This window comes from Bos grunniens, chromosome 4 (genome assembly GCF_055505025.1).
Source record: "Bos grunniens cultivar Pamir isolate PY7600 chromosome 4, Bosgru_T2T1.0, whole genome shotgun sequence".
Classification (NCBI taxonomy): Eukaryota; Metazoa; Chordata; class Mammalia; order Artiodactyla; family Bovidae; genus Bos; species Bos grunniens.
Window position 1 is genome coordinate 107,800,324 of NC_141168.1, and position 19,306 is coordinate 107,819,629.

At 42.8% G+C, this 19,306-nt stretch overlaps 2 protein-coding genes across 39 annotated transcripts in view; one reads left to right on the forward strand and one right to left on the reverse strand.

Annotated features, from left to right (window-relative positions):
* Positions 1–9,031, forward strand: part of PON1 (paraoxonase 1) — a 33,641-nt gene extending 24,610 nt beyond the window's left edge. The window contains exons 7-9 of the mRNA XM_086397780.1: positions 1,332–1,413; positions 5,468–5,596; positions 8,608–9,031. Of these exons, the coding sequence (XP_086253906.1) occupies positions 1,332–1,413; positions 5,468–5,596; positions 8,608–8,766 (370 nt within the window). The 3' untranslated portion in view covers positions 8,767–9,031. The remainder of the gene's footprint in view (positions 1–1,331; positions 1,414–5,467; positions 5,597–8,607) is intronic.
* Positions 9,032–11,150: 2,119 nt separating this feature from the next.
* PPP1R9A (protein phosphatase 1 regulatory subunit 9A) overlaps positions 11,151–19,306 on the reverse strand; it is a 349,650-nt gene continuing 341,494 nt past the window's right edge. For all 38 annotated transcript variants that reach the window (XM_086397813.1, XM_086397812.1, XM_086397811.1 and 35 more), the window contains 2 exons: positions 18,590–18,772; positions 11,151–17,256 (listed from right to left, as the gene is read on the reverse strand). In XM_086397813.1, coding sequence (XP_086253939.1) covers positions 17,047–17,256; positions 18,590–18,772 — 393 coding nt within the window. In that variant the 3' untranslated portion in view covers positions 11,151–17,046. The remainder of the gene's footprint in view (positions 17,257–18,589; positions 18,773–19,306) is intronic.

Sequence of the window (19,306 nt, forward strand, 5' to 3'; positions counted from 1 at the left end):
TCTAGCATGTTATTCCAGTAAAAGGAAATTGGGGAAAATGTAAAATATCTTAATTTCCAGGGGATAAAATATATCAAATCACAATTTACTATTTTGTGAAGGTTTTCCAGGCGATGCAGTGCTAAAGAATTCACCTGCCAATGCAGGAGACACAAGAGACACGGGTTCGATCCCTGAGTTGGGCAGATACCCTGGAGGAGGGCATGGCAACCCACTCCAGTATTCTTGCCTGGAGGATCCCATGGACAGAGGAGCCTGGTGGGCTAGTTCAAGGGGTCACAAGAGTCAGATGCAAATGAACAACTGAGCACCCATACTCTTTTAAATTCCTGTGTCGGGGGGAGTGCATTTCAAGAGGGGGTACATACAAAAAACATTTAGTATCACTTTGCTTGCTTTCAAGGAGGATTTTTGACTGTGTCATGAGATTAACAACTTAGGGGTATGTTTATATCCGTAGCGCTGGTTTGTGACATGACAGAGAGTTTGTACCAAAATGTAAATCAAGCCACTGCTTCCTTCATCAAGAAAGTGTTACTATGAGGAAAAAGTCAGCTTCATAAGTAGTAGGCTTAGTGGTGTAGTTGATTCATGTTATTTTCTGGTGGTCATTCTGAAACAATTCACAGACCAACTCTGGGTCTGGGGACCACACTTTGGGTAAGACCGGTGTATGTATAAAATCCTCTTCATCTCGTATCGTTAAGCATTTGTAGCATACTTAGATGCTTAGTAACATATTCAGAGGGTGGTAACATATATAGAGAAAGCAGCATAGTTTTTACTCATATCGTCTCCTTGTCTTCAAAAATAGCAGATAATCATGCAGTCATTTCTCTCTTTGTTCTGGGAGGCACTGTGCTTAGACTGGCCAGAGATCTTTATGATGAATGTGACACTGTCCTCACGTAGAGGGGAGGGAGTCTTCTCTCAGATCCAGGCCAAGCACTTGTCTTCTCTTGGATTTTCTGTGGCCTAAAACAAGGGGATGAAATGCAGAACCTGGGGCTTGCCATTATGTTGACCAACCAAGAAAAGTGAGATCATGCTTTTGCTCGAAGATGCTAAGAACTGGCGTTAGAGTTAAGCTCCTTGCCTACTAGTTAGGGCCAACTAGTTTTGCGTCTTTTGAAATAACTTTTCAGGGATTAAAAGTCCCCTGTGTGCTGTCAACTCATTGAGTTCCTTCAGAATCCGGTGTGTTTTAAGATAGCTTCCGTTTTCCAGGCTCTAAGCAAAGTTCTCCCCCAGGAAGGGTTATTATGCCTTCATGGTAACCTTCTGAATTGCTCCCCTTCATGGGCTTTGATGTAGCTTTTTCTTCTTTGAAGGTATGTCTATATAGCTGAACTTCTGGCTCATAAGATTCATGTGTATGAAAAGCATGCTAATTGGACTTTAACTCCATTGAAGGTAAGATGTATTAACATTATAAGTTTGTGGGGGTGATAATTAGATTCTAATTGATTTGTGAAATTAGAAGTGAGGAAAAAGGATTGTCTAATTGGAGTGGGTGAGAACCAATTCTTCACTCCTTTATTAGGAGACATCAGCATTGTCTGCATTTGTTGTTCACTTTTGCTCAGCGGCAGAGTGGGAAGTGGCAGACCACACGCATCGTCTATGCAACTTTGATTCTCTCTGTTCCAGTGAATTTCCAGCTTGGAAGTGTGTTCTTCACGTCCCTCTTCCCTCCCCTCTCCCTTCCTCCTCCATGTTGATGGAACAGACAAGAGCCTCAGCTTGCACACAACAGCACTCAGCACAGTATTTACAAAGCCCAGGCCTCGAGACGGCCACCGGGTGGTCACATTACCGCCTCTCTCCAGCCCTTGCCCCTGCTGCTGAGCCGCTCCTGCCTGAGCATTTCTGGAACTCCCCTGGCAATGTCGTTCCTCAGGATGGGGCGCTTGTCCCGCTGCTCAGGTATTCTTCCTCCAGGTCTTCACACCTCTCTCCTTCACATCTTTCCAGATTTCACTAAAATGTCACTTCAGCGAGGCCTTCCCCTAGACTGCTTCTCTGTAGACAAATATGCACACGCACACACACACTTTCTATCTCTTTGATGGCTTTATTTTTTTCCCTTCAGCATCCTTTGCTAACACGTTTTGCATTCATGTTCTCCTTCTCCCCAGTGTCTGTCTGCCTGTCCCACAAGGGTATAAGTGTCATAGGACGGATACTTTCTCTGTGTTCCAGGGACAGTTCCCACACCCAGGAGGCACTCAACAAAGTAATTGTTAAATTAACATTCTTCAGAGGATCATCTTTACCTGTACCAATTCTGGTCCAGTCTGAAGGTTTGGATCAAAAGGGGTAAAAACACAAAGAAGCAGAAAGAAGAAGTATATGTAAAGTGGAGGATTATGAAAGTGATGCTTTTGAAAAGACGCAGAGGTCCCTGCCCTGCCAGCAGCGCCCACGGCACTGTGACTCACGGTCACCTGTGACTGTGCCCGTCAGGTGTACCAGGGACCATCGTGAGGGGCTTCATTCCGAGAAAATTGCCTTGAAACCACGTCAAGTGTAATATCATGTTTGACATTAAAAATCATTGACAGGGCTATGACAGTTTGGTATTTGCTGCAGTAAAATGGAATTTCACACACTCAGACTGGCTGAGGGGATAAAAACAAATTGTGGTTATCACAGTAGATACTTCTGCAAACTGAAACTTAAAGGATTTTATAAGAATAAAACCCCATCCAAGGTACACACAACACCGACCGATAAAGGTGCTACTCCTGTCGATTGAGGGCAAAGTTTATTTCCGGTTTGGCTCCCACTGCTGGCAGAAAACCCTGCTGGTGTCCTGACATAGTAATTCAGGTGAGCCTCCCCTCTCCTCAACTAGGTAACGTCATTCTTTCTTTTGGAGGATCGTGTTAATCAAGTCCAGTTGATTACTACTGGGGTGCCAAGAAATTTGAGAAACTAGCTGGGTTGTTACTAGGATTTGTGATGAAATGTGGACGGGTCTGTGGCCTAAGTGTAGTGTATACATGGAATGAAATATTCCTCAGCCCTGGAAAGGAATGGAGTGATTCACGCTAGAACACCAATGAATTTGAAGACATGCTAAGTAAAGTTATTATGCTAAGAATACTTAGCATAAAAGTCCCTATGCTAGATACAAAAGGACAAATATTCTACGATTCCACTTACATGTGGTACCTAGAAGAGGCAAATTCGTAAGGAGAGAGCAGGACAGGGGTGACCAGGGGATGGGGAAGGGAGGACTGGGGAGCTACTCGGTACAGCTTCTGTTTGGGATGATGAAAGGGTCTGGAAATGGAATGTGGTGGATTCATGACATTTTGAATGTAACTGATGCTACTGAGTTGTACACTGAAAAATGGTTAAAATGAAAATTTTCATGTTATGCATATTTTACCACAGTAAAAATGATCCCTTCTTCAAAACATTTTCCAAGACACAGTCAATGAATTAGTCTCACTTCAGTGAGTTTCAGTTCTCTAAAAACTGGGATGTTTGTTAATACAGGATACCGTTTTCCCCCAAGAGAATCATTTATTAAGTTTCCTTGACCAAGGCATGCAAAAGTTTCCACTGGACTTTGTGGAAGCGTGATTCATGGTCTGTACCTGCGGTTGGTGAGTTGGTATTGCTGGGAACCATGCATTTGCAAGGGAAGAGCTTATTGCTGAGGCCAAGATGGGCTCCCTGTTGGACTGTCCAGCTCTTCCTGGGCAGAACACAGTTCTGCCCCTTGCTCAGCTGGTGCCCGTGGCAGGAGCTTGTTACTGGTGTGAAGAATGAATGGGACCCTAGGCTTCTGGGTCCTTCTCCCACTCTTACTGCCTACCCTCATCTCTGCAAATTTTTATCTGCTGCGGAATTTACTGGTTGGCCATGACCCCTTCCAAAGATAGTAGCAGTGCCCCGAGACAAACTTTTTCCTCACAGGAAGATGAACCGATTTGCAGGGCAATAGGGCAGGGATGTAGAGAACAGACATGTGGACACAGTGAGAAGGGGAGGGTGGGACGAATTGAGAAAGGCGCATTGACATACCTGTGCTACCCTCTGTGAAATAGCCAGCTGGTGGGAACCTGCTGGAAAGCACAGGGAGCTCAGCTCGATGCTCTGTGATGAGCTAGAGGTGTGGGACGGCACCTGGGGATGAGAGGGAGGCTCAAGAGGGAGGGGATAATATGCATGCACACACACACACACACACACACATATATCTCCTCCCTATGAATACACATATATATCTCCTCCCTATAGATAGATAGATGGATAGCTGATTCACTTCATTGTACAGCAGAAACTAACACAACATTGTACAGCAATTACGCTCTGATTAAAAAAAAAAAGAAGAAGAATTTAACATATCAGCATAGAATGCCTGATACTGGGGTAGATGGGGTTTGGGGATGGAAAAGACTTAGAGATGACTTTGGCCAGAGGACATTTACTCAACCACCTCCCTTGGCCAAACCTGCCTGTTTCCAGGGTAGGAATGAGTGATGGCACTGCATGAAGGTAAAAAGGAGGTCCCTTAACATCCTTGCCCCTCCCAGCCAGGTGGGGAGAACCCTCGTTTTGAGTGGAAAGCACAGGGCTCCCACAGTTGTCTGCCCACGCTCTGGCCTTTGCGATGAGTAGCCGCCAATTGTTCCAGGCTCTCTGGGCACTGAGGTATGCTGGCCTCTGTTTGAGGTACATGGTAATATTGTTTATCCAACTGAGAGTTAGAGGTAGACAAATAGATGTGATTTCTCCCCGGTAGAAGGCAGCCAAGATGATGAATGATGGAATTAAGAATCGTTGGTATTATTTATGATCCTGGTACAAAGCCGTGACAGCAATCTGTGCAGTCAACACATGCTTGCAACTTATATTTAGAAAATAAACAGCAGAGGAACAGGGAGTCGAATAACATCAGGAAGCTGAAGAAGAAACTTTTCCTCAACTTCAAGGCACAAATTAGACCCCAGGTGACCATTTCTCCTCTGGCTGCACAGCCTATGATTAGCCATTAAAGAAGAGCCTACACTTCACTGATGCTCTCATCAGAAATGAATCCACATTTCCTGGTTGTTTTCAGAATGCTTATAAAAATATCATTTGCACATGCCGTTTTCAAAGGAACTGTTTTATGCTGCACTGAAAAAAAATTTTTTTTTCACTTCTGGTTTTAAGTTCATGCACAGATGTTAGTCCAAATGCTTTCATATCACTTTTAATAGTCTTTCTTGGTTTTTCTGATCTTCCCCTTCCCTCACGTTCTGGAAAATGGCAAAATACTAACACAGATGGAGAGCTAGAGGAATTCCCTGAGTGCCAGTGAAATGGGCAGGGTGCAGAATTGTCTCATCCCTGGAGCAGGTGTATGGTGCCCAAGGACGCCACGATAGCTTTCTCTAACGTATTGCTCCATCTCCTTTCAAATTTTTTATTGCTTGTTTTCTTTCTCCCTTTGGTTTTAATCTACAAGTCTCTGGACTGTGACACACTCGTGGATAACATATCTGTGGATCCTGTGACAGGGGACCTGTGGGTTGGCTGCCACCCCAATGGCATGAAAATCTTCTCCTATGACCCAGAGAATCCTCCTGGATCAGAGGTTAGTTTGAGAAAAGAATCATATCAGCGCCTTCACTCCCAGCTAGTTTTCTCTTGAAAACATAAATCTCAATTATATGTGCAAATAAAAGGGAGATGTGGATAGATGACCTAAATGATCAGATAAAGATGGAATTTGACTTTGGGAGGCATTTGAGACAGAGTCTAGGTGGGAGACAGATGGTACCTGTAAACTGGGTGATTTGGGGGTTTAATGAGGGCGCTATGCACAGAGATGTGGGCACAGGTAGGGAAATGAACGGGGGAGGGGAACGTGGTACCCCAGGGCCACCACGGACGTAGGCACGGCTACCAGAAGCCCAAACAAGGTGAGAGCTGTGTGTGGAGGGGCTGCTGGGAGGGGAACCTGACCTCTGGTTGAGGGATGGCGCCAACCGAATGAAGTCATGGCCCCACACGGGGTGGGGGTGTGGGGGCAGACACTCTGCCTCCTTCTCAGTCTGCCCACCCCTCTCTGCTGCTGCTTCCTGTCAACCTTTACTGGGAGGTGGAGGGAGCCCTGAGCAGGCTCTGGAAGGCTGAGCGGAGTGGAGGAAGAGCCTGGAGGGCTGGGTTAGGACGGCCAGCACTGGATCGGGCTCCGTATCTTTATTTCAGTAGTGAGTTTCTCCGACGTGGCCGTTCACAGTAGTTTAAAAAATATAACAGGCCACATTGTTATGGTCTAAACATGTGTGTTACCTGCCTTCCTGTTCAACACCCTTTTCCTGAGTGTCAGTGCCTTTGCCAGTTCATGTAACAGAGCAGCTGCAAAGCAGAGATGCCATCCCCTCCAAACCATCCAGGCAGAATGGGAACGTAAATCCTTGCTGGAAAGATCTGAGCTTGAAAGACCTCTATCTTAGTTTTAGTATTCAAAGACTCTATTCACGTCATTGGTCTTTTTCTCAGTGGATTATTTTGACAGTGCAAGCAGGAATTTGAAACTCATTTTGCCATGAGCATCTGAATGTCTGTTGCTGCTGCTGCTGGTGCTAAGTCCCTTCAGTCGTGTCCAACTCTGTGCAACCCCATAGAAGGCAGCCCACCAGGCTCCCCCGTCCCTGGGATTCTCTAGGCAAGAACACTGAATGTCTACTACGACTTAACTCGGGTTTTCTACTCGGCTTTCAGTTCCTACTAATTATGCTGATTATTTACATCAAGTACTCGGTGTACTTTTAGTTTACTGTTATGTATTCTTTTTAAGGGCTCCCTTGGAGGTGGGCATGGCAACCTGCTCCAGTATTCTTGCCCGGATAATCCCATGGACAGAGGAGCCTGGAGGGCTACAGTCCACGGGGTTGCAGAGTTGGACATAACTGAGCAACTGAGCATGCATTCTTTTTAAAGCTTTAAGAGTCAGTCTCATTCCACCCTTCACCCCTAAAAAAATTTTTTTAAAGCCTGTGTCTCTTGGATAAGAAACAAAAGCCAAATATGTATTTCCAATTACATGTTGGCCCTTCATAACCTTTTCTCTGGGTTTACAAGACAACTCTGATTATGGTGAATGGCAACCCTTTGTGCCTTTTGCTAGTTCTTAGCTATTAGGACTGCTGCATGGTATGCTCAGTAGAATTGAGGAAATGTATGCTGTGGCGTGTTCACTGTTCAGAACTGGGCAGAATGTTAGATTCTAATTTGCTCTTGCTTGTTAGCTCATTTGGTGAACTTGAACCATTTGCTATAGCACGGACTCAGTTTCCTGTTCTAGAAAAAAAATGCTTCCTTTCTAATGATGAATCTGGTAAAGAATAGCAAAAAGTAATAACCATCCATTATCTAATGCACTGCCCCACGCAAGAGTGACTTAGTTTTAATAGAAAGTGGTTTCCTAAAGCCAAGGTGCACCATCAAGTATTTCCCCAGTAAGTAACTTCTACATGTGAATGCTTTAGCAATTTCCTAAAACATCTGTTTTTGGTGCCAGCTGTTTTGGAGTGGTCCTTTTAAATAAGTGCATGGACCTTTTAATAATCAAGCACAAGCCTTCCTAATCTGTCATACTCAGTGTTTCTGTATGTCAGCAACTGTTCTTCAAGTCATTGTATTTTCTCTTAAAACCTTCAGAAGAACACCAACTTAAAGATGAAAGGGAATTTAGAGTTAATATAGTCCCACCTGAGCAGGGCATGTCAACCCACTCCAGTATTCCTGCCTGGAGAATCCCATGGACAGAGGAACCTCGTGGGCTGCAGTCCATAAGGTCACACAGAGTCTGACAGGACTGCAGCGACATAGCCAGCACAGCAGAGAGCCCCACCCATCTCATTCTACAAACAGAAACACACAGTAAGCGGAAGATCCCAAGTATAGCCCTGCGTTCCTGCCTTACAGCGAGCTTGTGATACTATGTGAATCATATGAGATTACCGTTTCATTGGCCCAAATTGTCAAATATTGGCTATCTTGAGTAGTCAACTTGAATACTACTATACTGCTGCTGATGATATAATCATGTTTCTGCTCAACTAAATGAAGGAAACTGAACTCATAAAATCTTACATATTAGGAGTTGGGACCTTAAGTTCAGAGGAATAATGAGTGTGGAAGAGAGGTATGTTCTTTTTGGGCAACAGTCTTTTGTTTTGTTTTGTTTTTATTCCCATATTTAAAAACCAAGAATTACGTGTAAACATCCAAAGTCCAGACTTACCTGAAAATACACGAAAACTGGCCTGAATTCCAGCATGGCAATATTTGACAGTTACTGAGTAAGCCCAGCTCCATCCTGTGGTGTACCACAGTCCTCCTTATGGCCCCACACACAGGCTACGTTACCGTCTTACGGTTCTTGCTTCTATAGGTCTTTAGTGTCTATCTTTGTTAAAGATGATCTGATCAGAATCTGTCATCTTTGCCAATGAGGAAATAGATATCTATAGAGAGTCATTTTGGAACAAAATATAGTTCACCTAAAAGTCTCTTCTTATGGAGAAATGACCCCGTATTTAAAGTTATGTCTCGAGTGACTTTAAAAAATACTAATGTAATGTTATTTTTGGATAGGTGCTCCAAATCCAGAATATTTTAGCAGAAGAACCCAAAGTTACGGTGGTTTATGCAGAAGATGGTAAAGTGTTGCATGGAAGTACGGTTGCTTCTGTGTACAAGGGGAAAATGCTGGTTGGAACTGTGTTCCAGAAAGCTCTTTACTGTGAGTTCTGACTGGCTGATCCGTACCCCTACCCTGACAAGTGGGAGCTCTTCACTACAACTGCTTGCCACATCTATGGGGGCCACAGTGATCTCATCTCAACAGTGAACGCTGACCCGAAACTTGGACATCACAGGAGATGGAGATCTGTTTAGCTGGGAACAGATACTTCGCATATGGCTTTTTTGGGCATATAATATCAAATCAGTCTTGGAATATCTGAAAACTTCACTTACCAATAAAAATCCTTTAAATAAAATTGCTAAAATCATCACATCAACTGTCAGGTCTTAAGTATTTTAAGTATATGTGACCCAGAAAGTCCTCTCCCGAAAACATGTGTTCCCTGGAGCGTGTGAGCTTGTTGCTGCCGTGTCCTGTCTTGTTCAGGGAGCAGGATGAAGTCACATGTCATCAGCGCCCCAGCACTCAGAGCCTTCAGTTCATGTGCCGGACAACCAGACGTGCAACCAAGGTGTCCTCAGCCCCAGGCTCACCTAACCATCACACTTCCTGGCACACACAGACTCATTCCCATCTTCCCTTCTAAATAGGACATTCCCAGAAATGGCTCAGTGGTAAAGAATCCACCTGCCAATGCAGGAGATGTGGGTTCAATCCCTGGGTCGGGAAGATCCCCTGGAGAAAGGCAACCCACTCCAGTATTCTTGTCTGGAAAAGAAACCTGGTGGGCTACAGTCTATATGGGGTTGCCAAGAGCTAGACATGCCTGAGCTACTGAGCATGCCCGTAGTAAATATAAACCTCAATTACCCCAGCCCTCCTCCACTCTTACTTATCCAGTCCCCCCAGCAACGGCAAGTAGGAAAATCCTCAAATTCTTGGGAGTGTCATCACACCTGACGATGATGAGTGTCTGTTATTTCAACACAAATTGTACATTTCAGTTTCTCTGACTTGATAAAAGGAAGAAGTTTGTTCACTTCAATGGGTATAGAAGGAAGCCCATAACTGATTCAGGTAAAACCAAGTGCCCTCAAAGACAATATTGTTGTTGAAGTGCTGTAGAGGTAGGTTTTCCTTTCCTATTTCTTATCTTCCTATTTTCTTTTCTTATTCTCACTTGCTGTGGAGGCTAAGAAGAAAGCAATGGAAATGTAAACAAATAAAAAAGAAAATATCAACAACCTTTGGTTATCTTCTGAGAGATGTGACAAGGAAGAGAAGATGACTCTATCATTTTCTTATAAAAGCTGGTTTGAAAAGGTTACCCATCTTCATTTATTTGTGTTTGGAAGGTATGGTTTTCAGGCTGGTTTATTTCTTTGGGATGACAAGGCAGGCCCATTAAAAACAAAGTTTTACTGAGGCACGTTCCATGATGATGGTCTGGCATTTTGGGGAAAATGCTCTGCAGAGAAATTGAGCACTGCCAACTGCTGATAATTTAAGACCCCTGACTTAAGGTAACAAATAGGAACATCTTGTTTGGATCAAAAGAACACCTTACTCACTTTAGGATTAGAGTTATCTTAATCACGATTTCAGTGGACATAATATCCTGTGCTGGATGAGTGCTCAGTGATCCAGTGGTGCCGTTCACGGCCCTTGAACTGGATCCTCAAAAACACTGTTTTGAGACTCTCAATGGCTGTGGTGCTTCGGTGGGTATTTCCTTTGAGAAGAATCACTTGATATCAATAAAATGACTATACTCTGTTCTCTCTTGTTCTTGGCAGAAGGAGCAAATTCTGCTCCCCAAAGAAAGTTATCCAATTTGACATAGCTTATGCTCCAAATCATTCCAAAAGGGAAACATGCTTCCCCTTGGTTAGAAATTTCATGACAACTCCAAGGAAGAGAACAGCTTGGTGCATTTATTCCATGATGCTCAGATCTAAATTTGTGCACTGCCAAAGGTTTAGGCACAGAAAAATTATGGCCTGTGAGTGTGTGAGAGAAATTAATATCCCTCTTTTGTTATATTCAGTCTTCTGAACATTTAGGGCTTTAGGAATCAAACTGTTGAAAGGAACCCCTTCCTCTGGGATGGCCTGACTTGAAGCTTGCCCCATGCCATGAGGCCAACTGCCAGCCTGTGGACTGGCCTCAGACCTGCTCCTGGCTGACAGGTATCAGAAGCCGTGATGGTGACGACGTGGATAGAAAGATGGTTGAGGGAACTTCTAGTGGAAGCTTTGATCTTTTAACTTTATTCCCAGTTGCATAATTGTGCTTTCAAATGCAGTCCTAGCTGCCAATTTACACTTTACCAGGGCCAAAATTTATTTTTAGTGTCATTTCCATGGAAAATGTGCACTTTGCTCTTGATTGATAGATGTATTTTGACAGTTAATACAGGTTTACCCAGTCAAGGCTTGTTTTAGTTGAAGGTGAAAATAGAAGAGAAAAAAAAAAATTACTTCGACAGATCTTAGTATTTCTCTTTTTATTGCATTCGTTGTCTAACAACAATAATACTCATTGGCAAGAAATTTATTTACACTAACAAATTAAATTTAATCACAGGTATTTTTAGATTGGTCAGAAAACAAAGGACCACTGTGATATTTGCTTTGAATGCCTCTGAAAACCAAAGAGTAAGAAATGGCATTTGAAACGAACAATCTAGAGAAGTACGTATTAACCAAGCACAAGAGAACAATCCAGACAGGGCACTATTGTCTCTCCCATGCAAATGATCAGACATCAAAATGTACAAATCAAAATTTTCAGATAACATGCTATCTGTACTTATCGAACTTAAAATGATTTTCAAACAACTCTTTTCCTTTTAGTGATACAGAAAGAAAGATGAAAATAAATCGACTTCTCAACAACAGAACAGAATTCATTTTCTCTCTCTCGTTTTCAGCCGGCCAGTTTTGTAAGTGATACATAGGTGAACTAGTGGTTTAACTGTGACACCATTAAAAAATACAAAAGCAGTAGTGATGATCATAAATAATATCAAGGAAAACATAAACATATATATATTTAAGGGTTTTCACTAAGCACTAACTAAATCTGATGTTGTTGGGAGATGCTATCTAGCTGGAGTGCCTCTTAATTTCCACTTGTTAAGGTGATTTAATTATTTTGGCCAATTGTTCTTTCATGGATGAAAGATTAAATTCTTAACAAGAAGTCTGGGTGTGTGAATCAGATAGCTGAAGGAAACAGAACTGTACACCTTCCAACAACACACTCATGCTCACATCCACTTGTGTTATGTTTGGTGATGACCTAACCATGTCATCACTCCAAAAAAGAAGTAAATCAATGGTCCTGTGATAGCAACGCTGCCGTCAGAGAGACGGCGGTTAGTGACTGCAGTGTCACAGTGACCAAACACATTTTAGAGTGTGAGCGAATGCACAGGAACACGCAGTGCAATTTTTAGCCAAGGGAACTGCAGTCTGCAGTTGAAAATGCCCAAAGCTGCATAAACGTCTGAGCTTCAGCTCAGCAATGTGCAATTTTGACATCAAAGCATCAGCCAAACATGTGAGGAAATTTCATCTTACTAAAATACCGAGTATCTAATAAACCAATTTTACCAAAATATATAAACATGTAGAAGGTAAGTGCATTTAGTAGAAATACATTAAAAAAAATCTCTTAAAATCTCATGAGCCATTCAATGTACACACACACACACACACACACGTGGCAATAAGGCTATGCTACTGCTCGGGGTCCTACCTGACATCACCAAGTTCCATATGCAATTCTGTTTATGCCGTGAGACTGTAGTTTGTGTGTGTGTGTGTCTGGTGGGAGATATAGTCACACACATGTAGTTCTGTACATCAACACAAAGGCATGCACATTCTCAAGACGTTTCCTCTTGCCCTCTTGTTCTTTACCTCATCCATTCTTGAGTCCCTAGCAGCTTGGGGGTTGGGACTAGGGTGGGCCAAGGATCGGAAATCACGCTGTTCCTTTCATCCCCCACTCTGTAGGTCTGAAAGCAGGTCACAAGCTGTGCTTGGTTCACACACTCACACATGTGAGCCTTTGAGTAAACACGACTCCCTCAACACGTCCACACCGACGTGCCCACACAAGCACGTAAGGATCCTCTCTTTAGCGTGAGGTAGACCCTGATGTTTCCGTGTTCCAGGAGAAATTACTTCTGCAGGCTTTTTCTTTGCTTTCTGACTTCTCCATTGGGTCTATTTGATGCCATTACTTTAAATACTACTGGTGTACTGTCTGTGTTATTTTTTTTTCCCCAGTGTTTTGGATCAAGACCAACTTTCCTGAGACTTCAAATGCCTAAAACAAATATAAACAAGATCTGCCTGCATACACAGACTGTTCTTCAGGAGGGAAATTTCTGAAGCGCATTCATATTTCTTATGACAAGGAGTCTTTCTAAAAATTTATTTCCCACCCCCATCTTCATAATGAAAACAATTCTAGTAGGAAATAGGGACATTTCTGGACTTCATCCTTAAATGCTTAGTTTCAGAACAGTATACAGGTAGATCCTTGATTAAAGGTAAACTGGAAAAGCTATTTTAAAAACTGAGCTTTTCTTTTTCATTTAGAAAGCACTAAGGACTTGGCATTAAGCAAATGAGATGAACCCTCATGACTGCGGTCCACCAAACTGAAACGCCTCTGAACCACAGCTCTATTGGGACAGTTAATTTAGTTACTCAAATGGAAGTTGATAATTTGGAAATATCTGGATGTAATCAAGGAACTACATCACATCCTAAGCATAGACATTCCTTTCAGTTTGGAACTTCTTGAATACTGTGGTCAAACATGGATGCTCCTCTCTTGCAACTTGGCCTGTATAACCTTTAACACTTAAAAATGAGTTAGAATAGCCACATAAATGTTAATTTTCATTTACCTTTTTAAAATATAATTCTAAAGCATGTGTTAGTCCTATTTCACAAAGAAATTCTGTCTTCAGCGAAAAACCATAAAGGCTAGTTAAGGTGCTAGATCAAAAACCTGGCTTGGGCCTAGTAGTAGATTGGACTGGGATAGCTTAAGATTGTAGGACAGCAGTGACTACAGGAAAAAAGGCAAGGGCTCATTTGGTTCCTGTCTCAGCCTCTTAGCCCTTTCTTTCCGACGACAAAGAAGCACCGCTAGGGTTCCCGTTTCGCGCCCCCTACAGGCGGAGTTCGGGATCAGTGCCCGTCACACTGCAGTCAGGAACCGCGGTGGGTTACAAGTGCGTACCTGCTGCGCAGGGTGGGAAACCCACGCGAGCCCCAACTACAGGACCACAGCATAGAGTATCTTTGTGGTCATGAAACTAATGGTGGACATCATCAGTGTGTTCGAATGGGCAAAAGTAAGTTCCCACCCAACACTGCTCTGCAGTAAACTGATTCAGGGGAAAAAAACAGGAGAAAACTATTACATAACCTGTGAGTTACTTTAAGGGAGATAATCTTAAATAAAGTAATCTAAGTTTTTAGTGGAATACCCTGCCCCGGACACTCAGCTCACACAACGCTCCGTCCACCATCTGGCCTCTCCACAATTCCCTGTCCCCTAAAGCATTGCCTGTACCCCCAAAACACTTTTGGCTACTGCAGGTGTCATACCGAGCTGTCGTTTAGGGAATACAGTTCATAGTAAGCAGATATTCCCTTTTTGTCCATTTTCTGACAAATAAAAAAGCTATTCAATACAAAGTCTTTAATGTTCATGAAGCAACAATTCTGTGTTAAATTGTAAGGATACTGAAAACCACTAGCGTTAAAGTAAGGATTGTATAAGACACTGGAACCTCAATGAGGCATCATGCTCCAGAGTCAATAAAGAAAATAAAGTAAAACAAACTGTTCACAAGATCTGAGGTCCTTCACTTTGTTTTCAAATCCTTTATCAGTCTGTTTACTTTTTATCCTTTGTTGGACAATCAAATCAATTTTAGCAGTTTTAATTAAAATAACTCATTAAGACCTAAAATTACTATAATTTAACTTAAAAAAAGTCAAAACAGTTATAATACAAAATAAATGATTTGAAGAATAAGAATTCAATTTATAACATTGTCAACTGGTCATTGATCTAAATATTGGAAGTGTACAAATAAAGTTAAAGAACAATACTTCTAAGACACTTAAAAATGCAATATAATCATAAATTATGTGCAGAGACTGAGACTTATAGACATTTCCAGTATATACATCCATTTTCAAATATTACCAAAGTGTAAACAATAAGAATCATCCTTCTATTTCCACTCCTAAAATGAACACAGTGAAGCTTCCAGTATGATCCAGATCACTTTTTTCCCCAAAGATAAGCAAAAATCACAAACATTTACAACAGCAAGCACTAGCATTACCAGATTTTGACTAATTTAGTCTTTTAGTATTGAAAAGATTTGCTGAATTTTGTAGTTAATTGATAGTGGTTCCTGGTTTCTCATGACATTAATAAACAACAAAGCACCACACACCTCAAAATATTAATAGAGATTCCAGTATGGCAGTTTCATTATCATACCCCAAATGAAGACAGAAGAAAAATAGGTAGTGACTTCAATAATTGTCAAACACAATGTTACTTTATGTTTCTGAGGATCGAATGGATGATCTCTACCTGGTGACAAAGGGACTGAAGCTTAACAGACAATACTCTGTTACGGAAAAGGAAACACGCCTCAGGGAAGAACAAGATCACAAACTTCTAGTTTAGACAATTTTAGATTTCAAATATTCAGACAAGCAAAAAAAAAAAAGCACAATGTTCAAAATAGGAGATGGCCTATATGGTAAGAAGCCCCTTTAACATTATTTGTTCCTTGTAACCTTTGAAAGCTTTCCCCTAAGCTCTGTGTACAGAACATTTTCCAGTAGAAGATAAGGACGAAGACCCCCTGAAACCGAAGAAAAGGAAGTAAAATACTTGTCCAGGAATTCATCTGGCCTCAACTCTTGTTTGGAAACTCGTCCTCTGGAAAGTGGATGACCTCATTTTTGCAGCCAATGCAGCTAAGACAACCAGATACGTGAGCATAAAAAGCAAAAGAGCAACAACAACAACAAAATCCATCATTTGAAATTTCTCGAGGTGAGTTGATTTTCTCCTCCATCTGCCCCACTCTCCTGCACTTGAATTAGTTTGATGAAACACTTAAATCCTTAATACTGGCTTTAAAATAAGGACTGCATCGTGTGTACCATCTTAAACACACTTTACCTGTAAAGTGGAACTCTTCAAGGAATGAAAGAGACCGGCTCAGAAAAACCATTCAAAACATCTCTAAAATATAACTGACAGCTCTCCTTTATGGGAACATTCTGTGTGCTCAATAAAATTGCTTCTCTGGTTGAATGATAGTCAAATCTAACTTTTCTCTAACTGGAATTTCTATTTTTCTTAAAAGTACATTTGTTAAAACTCTAACTGAGCCCACTTGGGAAATCTTGAGTAGAAAATATGTGATGAGTTCCTGATTGTGTCATAGTCAGGCTGAAGACCAGCCCGAATGTTCCCCAGGAGAGGAAACCTGAAAATGTTGGTTTCCTTAAAAATCAATTTCCTGTTCAATTTGTTGGGAAGAAAAGGAACTGTGCGGTGTGTGTCGGTGCTGCTGAAATACTGAACGTGCAGCAGTAGCAAAGGAAACACAGATCCCAGGATCCCATGGCTGCATTAATGCTCGAATTTTTCTTTGTTTGCCTAAATCTGGAGGATAAATGTTACCCTCAGAACCCCAAAGTAATATCCACATCCACATTCTTAAGGCTTTTGCTTCCTTCTGGGGTTAGCAAGTAAGCGTAACTCTTTTCTCTCTTCCTGATGCCTAGCAAACAGGACAATTTGCCGGCTTTTAGCCATAGTCGGTAATTACACGGCAGAGCACCCACATTTCCACGGTGGGGCTGTCTCACAGTCCAGACGCCAGCAATGATGGGGAACCTTTCTCTCCGAGCGGATTCTGCAGCCCCAATCCCAGGGCAGAGCAGTGCTCCCAGCCACGCTCAGTTTCAGGACCCCGTGCCGAAAATGCATGGCGCTCCGCTGACAACGCCAGGGTGTGCCATGCTTTTGCTGGACAGGGTCACGCTGGTTCTTCAAGTGACACCACCCACCCAACACAAAGAAACACTGCTACTTTGTGTCTCTCGCAAAGGAGATCCTTGGTTTGTTACTAAACCAAAGGGGGCTTGGGATTATTTCAGTAGGTTAAGATTAAGAGTGTACTCTATGGATGCAGAAAATTGCAGTTATTGAACACACGGTTCCCCAGTCTGCCTAGAGCACATAGCGCTTGTCATCAGTGTCTTATTTGTCCTCCAGAGGAGAGCAGGGCAGGAAGAGGTGGAAGCGTCCCGGGTGCGTCACTGCTCACTAGCACCCTCTGTGGCCGCGGCCATCTTCTCCGTCTTCTTAGACTTCCTCTGCATTTGCTCTTGTTCCTTCCTCCTCAGCTTCTCTCTTTGTTTTTCCATTTTCTCCTGGGCCTTCCGAGCCTTCTCTAGAGACACCTTCATTTCCTTCAGTTTTTTTTTGACCACGGCTCGGTCCTGGGATGATGTCATTCCGAGGGCCTAAGAAGGAAACGCACACACAAACCATCTGAAAACTGATGACCCTGTTTATGAGGAGGCTGATATCACGAGATAGTCCAAACTCAGGAACTGACAGAAACATAATCCAAGAGGTAGAAAATGAGGAAGGGCGGAGTACATTTGCTAAAGGTCTACGTACTGCGGGGCTGAGCTTTACTTGTTCTTTTGCTCTTTGGAGTCCTGAGCACAGTACAGTGTAAACCTCAGCAAGTAAATGCTTTCTGAACTGGTAGTTAATGGGCAAATGAACAGTGGAAGGGCACAATTTGTCTTCTCCAACCTTTGGGCTGTACTGCTAAACTCATCACTATTTTCGCAAGCTCGGAGCAGGCCCCTGCCACCCATCTCGGAGGGCTCGAAGAAGGGCAGGAGGGACTGGAACGGCTTCCCTTCTAGCAATGCATTCACTGACAACGGAAACCAAACATGCCTCCCAGGACAACAGCGCTGGTGTCAGCATGACTAGCCGTTCCCTCCCTGCAGGTAGACCCGTAAAGGAAGCCTGATCATAATGAGGAGCTTGCTCGATAAGCCTGGAATTCAGAATAAGGGGAGCTGGTTACATATTTTCAGTGTTTCACGACCTTCAGAATCAACAGCAGGATGCATCCATCTCCCCAACAGGGACAGGCCTGTCGATGGGCCTTCATATTCACAGGCTATTGATTGAGCTCTAACCTTTTCAAGACCGTCAAGTGATACTCGGCTGCCATCAGCCCAGCAGGGCGCCTGCGTGGGGGTGGTGGGCTGGCTGTGAGCTCCTTTTGCCCTTTTTCCACAGGGTAGGTGCCACCTCAGACTCTAAAGGAGATAGGCGGGACAGGTGAAAATGAGAGCGTGATGGCCGGGGAAGGGAGGACATGGCCTGCTGCAGCGGGAGGACGAAGGTCTGGGGAGAACACAGTTCTGATTTGGAGTGGTACCCAGGGAACAGTGAGGGTGGAGGAGAAAGGACTTCAAAAGGGGAGATTCACGGATCTGGATTTTAACTTTAATGTCATGGGAGAGTCCACATTGGCCATTATTAAAACTCACACTACAGAGGAAGTAAGCAGAGGCAATACATGGACCATGTGCTGTTTGGCAGAAGCAATGGATGAACCTCTAGTGCTCCTGCTTAGCAGCCTATTGTTTAATTCAGAACCCAACAATTTTTCAAAACCTCCTTTACCACTGGGAAATGATTCAATGTCCTCTCTGCTGACCGTGGATGAGAAGTACCTCTCAGATATGCAGAAGGCTCTTATCTAATGGAAACATTTCAGGTGCTATGAGTAATACAGATTATACTTGGTAACATACAGTTCTTTACCTTAAGTTTATTTCCATCCAACTGCAGGAGTTGCTCTCCAGTGATGTTTTGGGCACTGAATTCAGAGACATACTGCTCCAGATTTAGGCTCATTAGCCAGTGAGAAACCTGCTGCACGCTCCATTCATGAACGGCCCGATTCGGATACTGACTGTGTTTGGGAGACTGTCCGTCATCAAGGATCTGAGGTAGGAATGTTATGCAGGGTTGTTAAAGGACCGAGAAGCTGTAGCTCAGTAGGAATGTGATGCTATCGAAAAGCCAGTTCTTGCCTACTAGAGCCACACCTGCTTTTAAGCCCTAGAGTAAACGAATGGGTCTAGCTGTGTGTGACACACACACAGTGATCACCTTTACAGTTTCCTTAGGTATTTGGAAATTTAAAAATTCCCCCAAACAAAGCAGCATTTTAATGTAGGTAGGAAGTTAATAACTGAAAAATACATTTAATATCACAAGTTTTTACATTAAACCACTTTGGAAAGCTTATCAGATGCAGAAAACAAGTACGTCATTTATCTCTGTATGTAATGAACTGCTCTGCATTGGTCCTCTGCTAAGACATTAGAGATACGTAAAGATACATTTTAAAATATTGAGGTATATATTTTACTTAGAAGGGGAGCAGTAAGCCCTCAAGCATTCTTAGTAGGGGAAATTTCACGGCCATTATTTCATTTGAGCAGCAAGCAAACCTGTAAGGAAGGTGGGATAGGT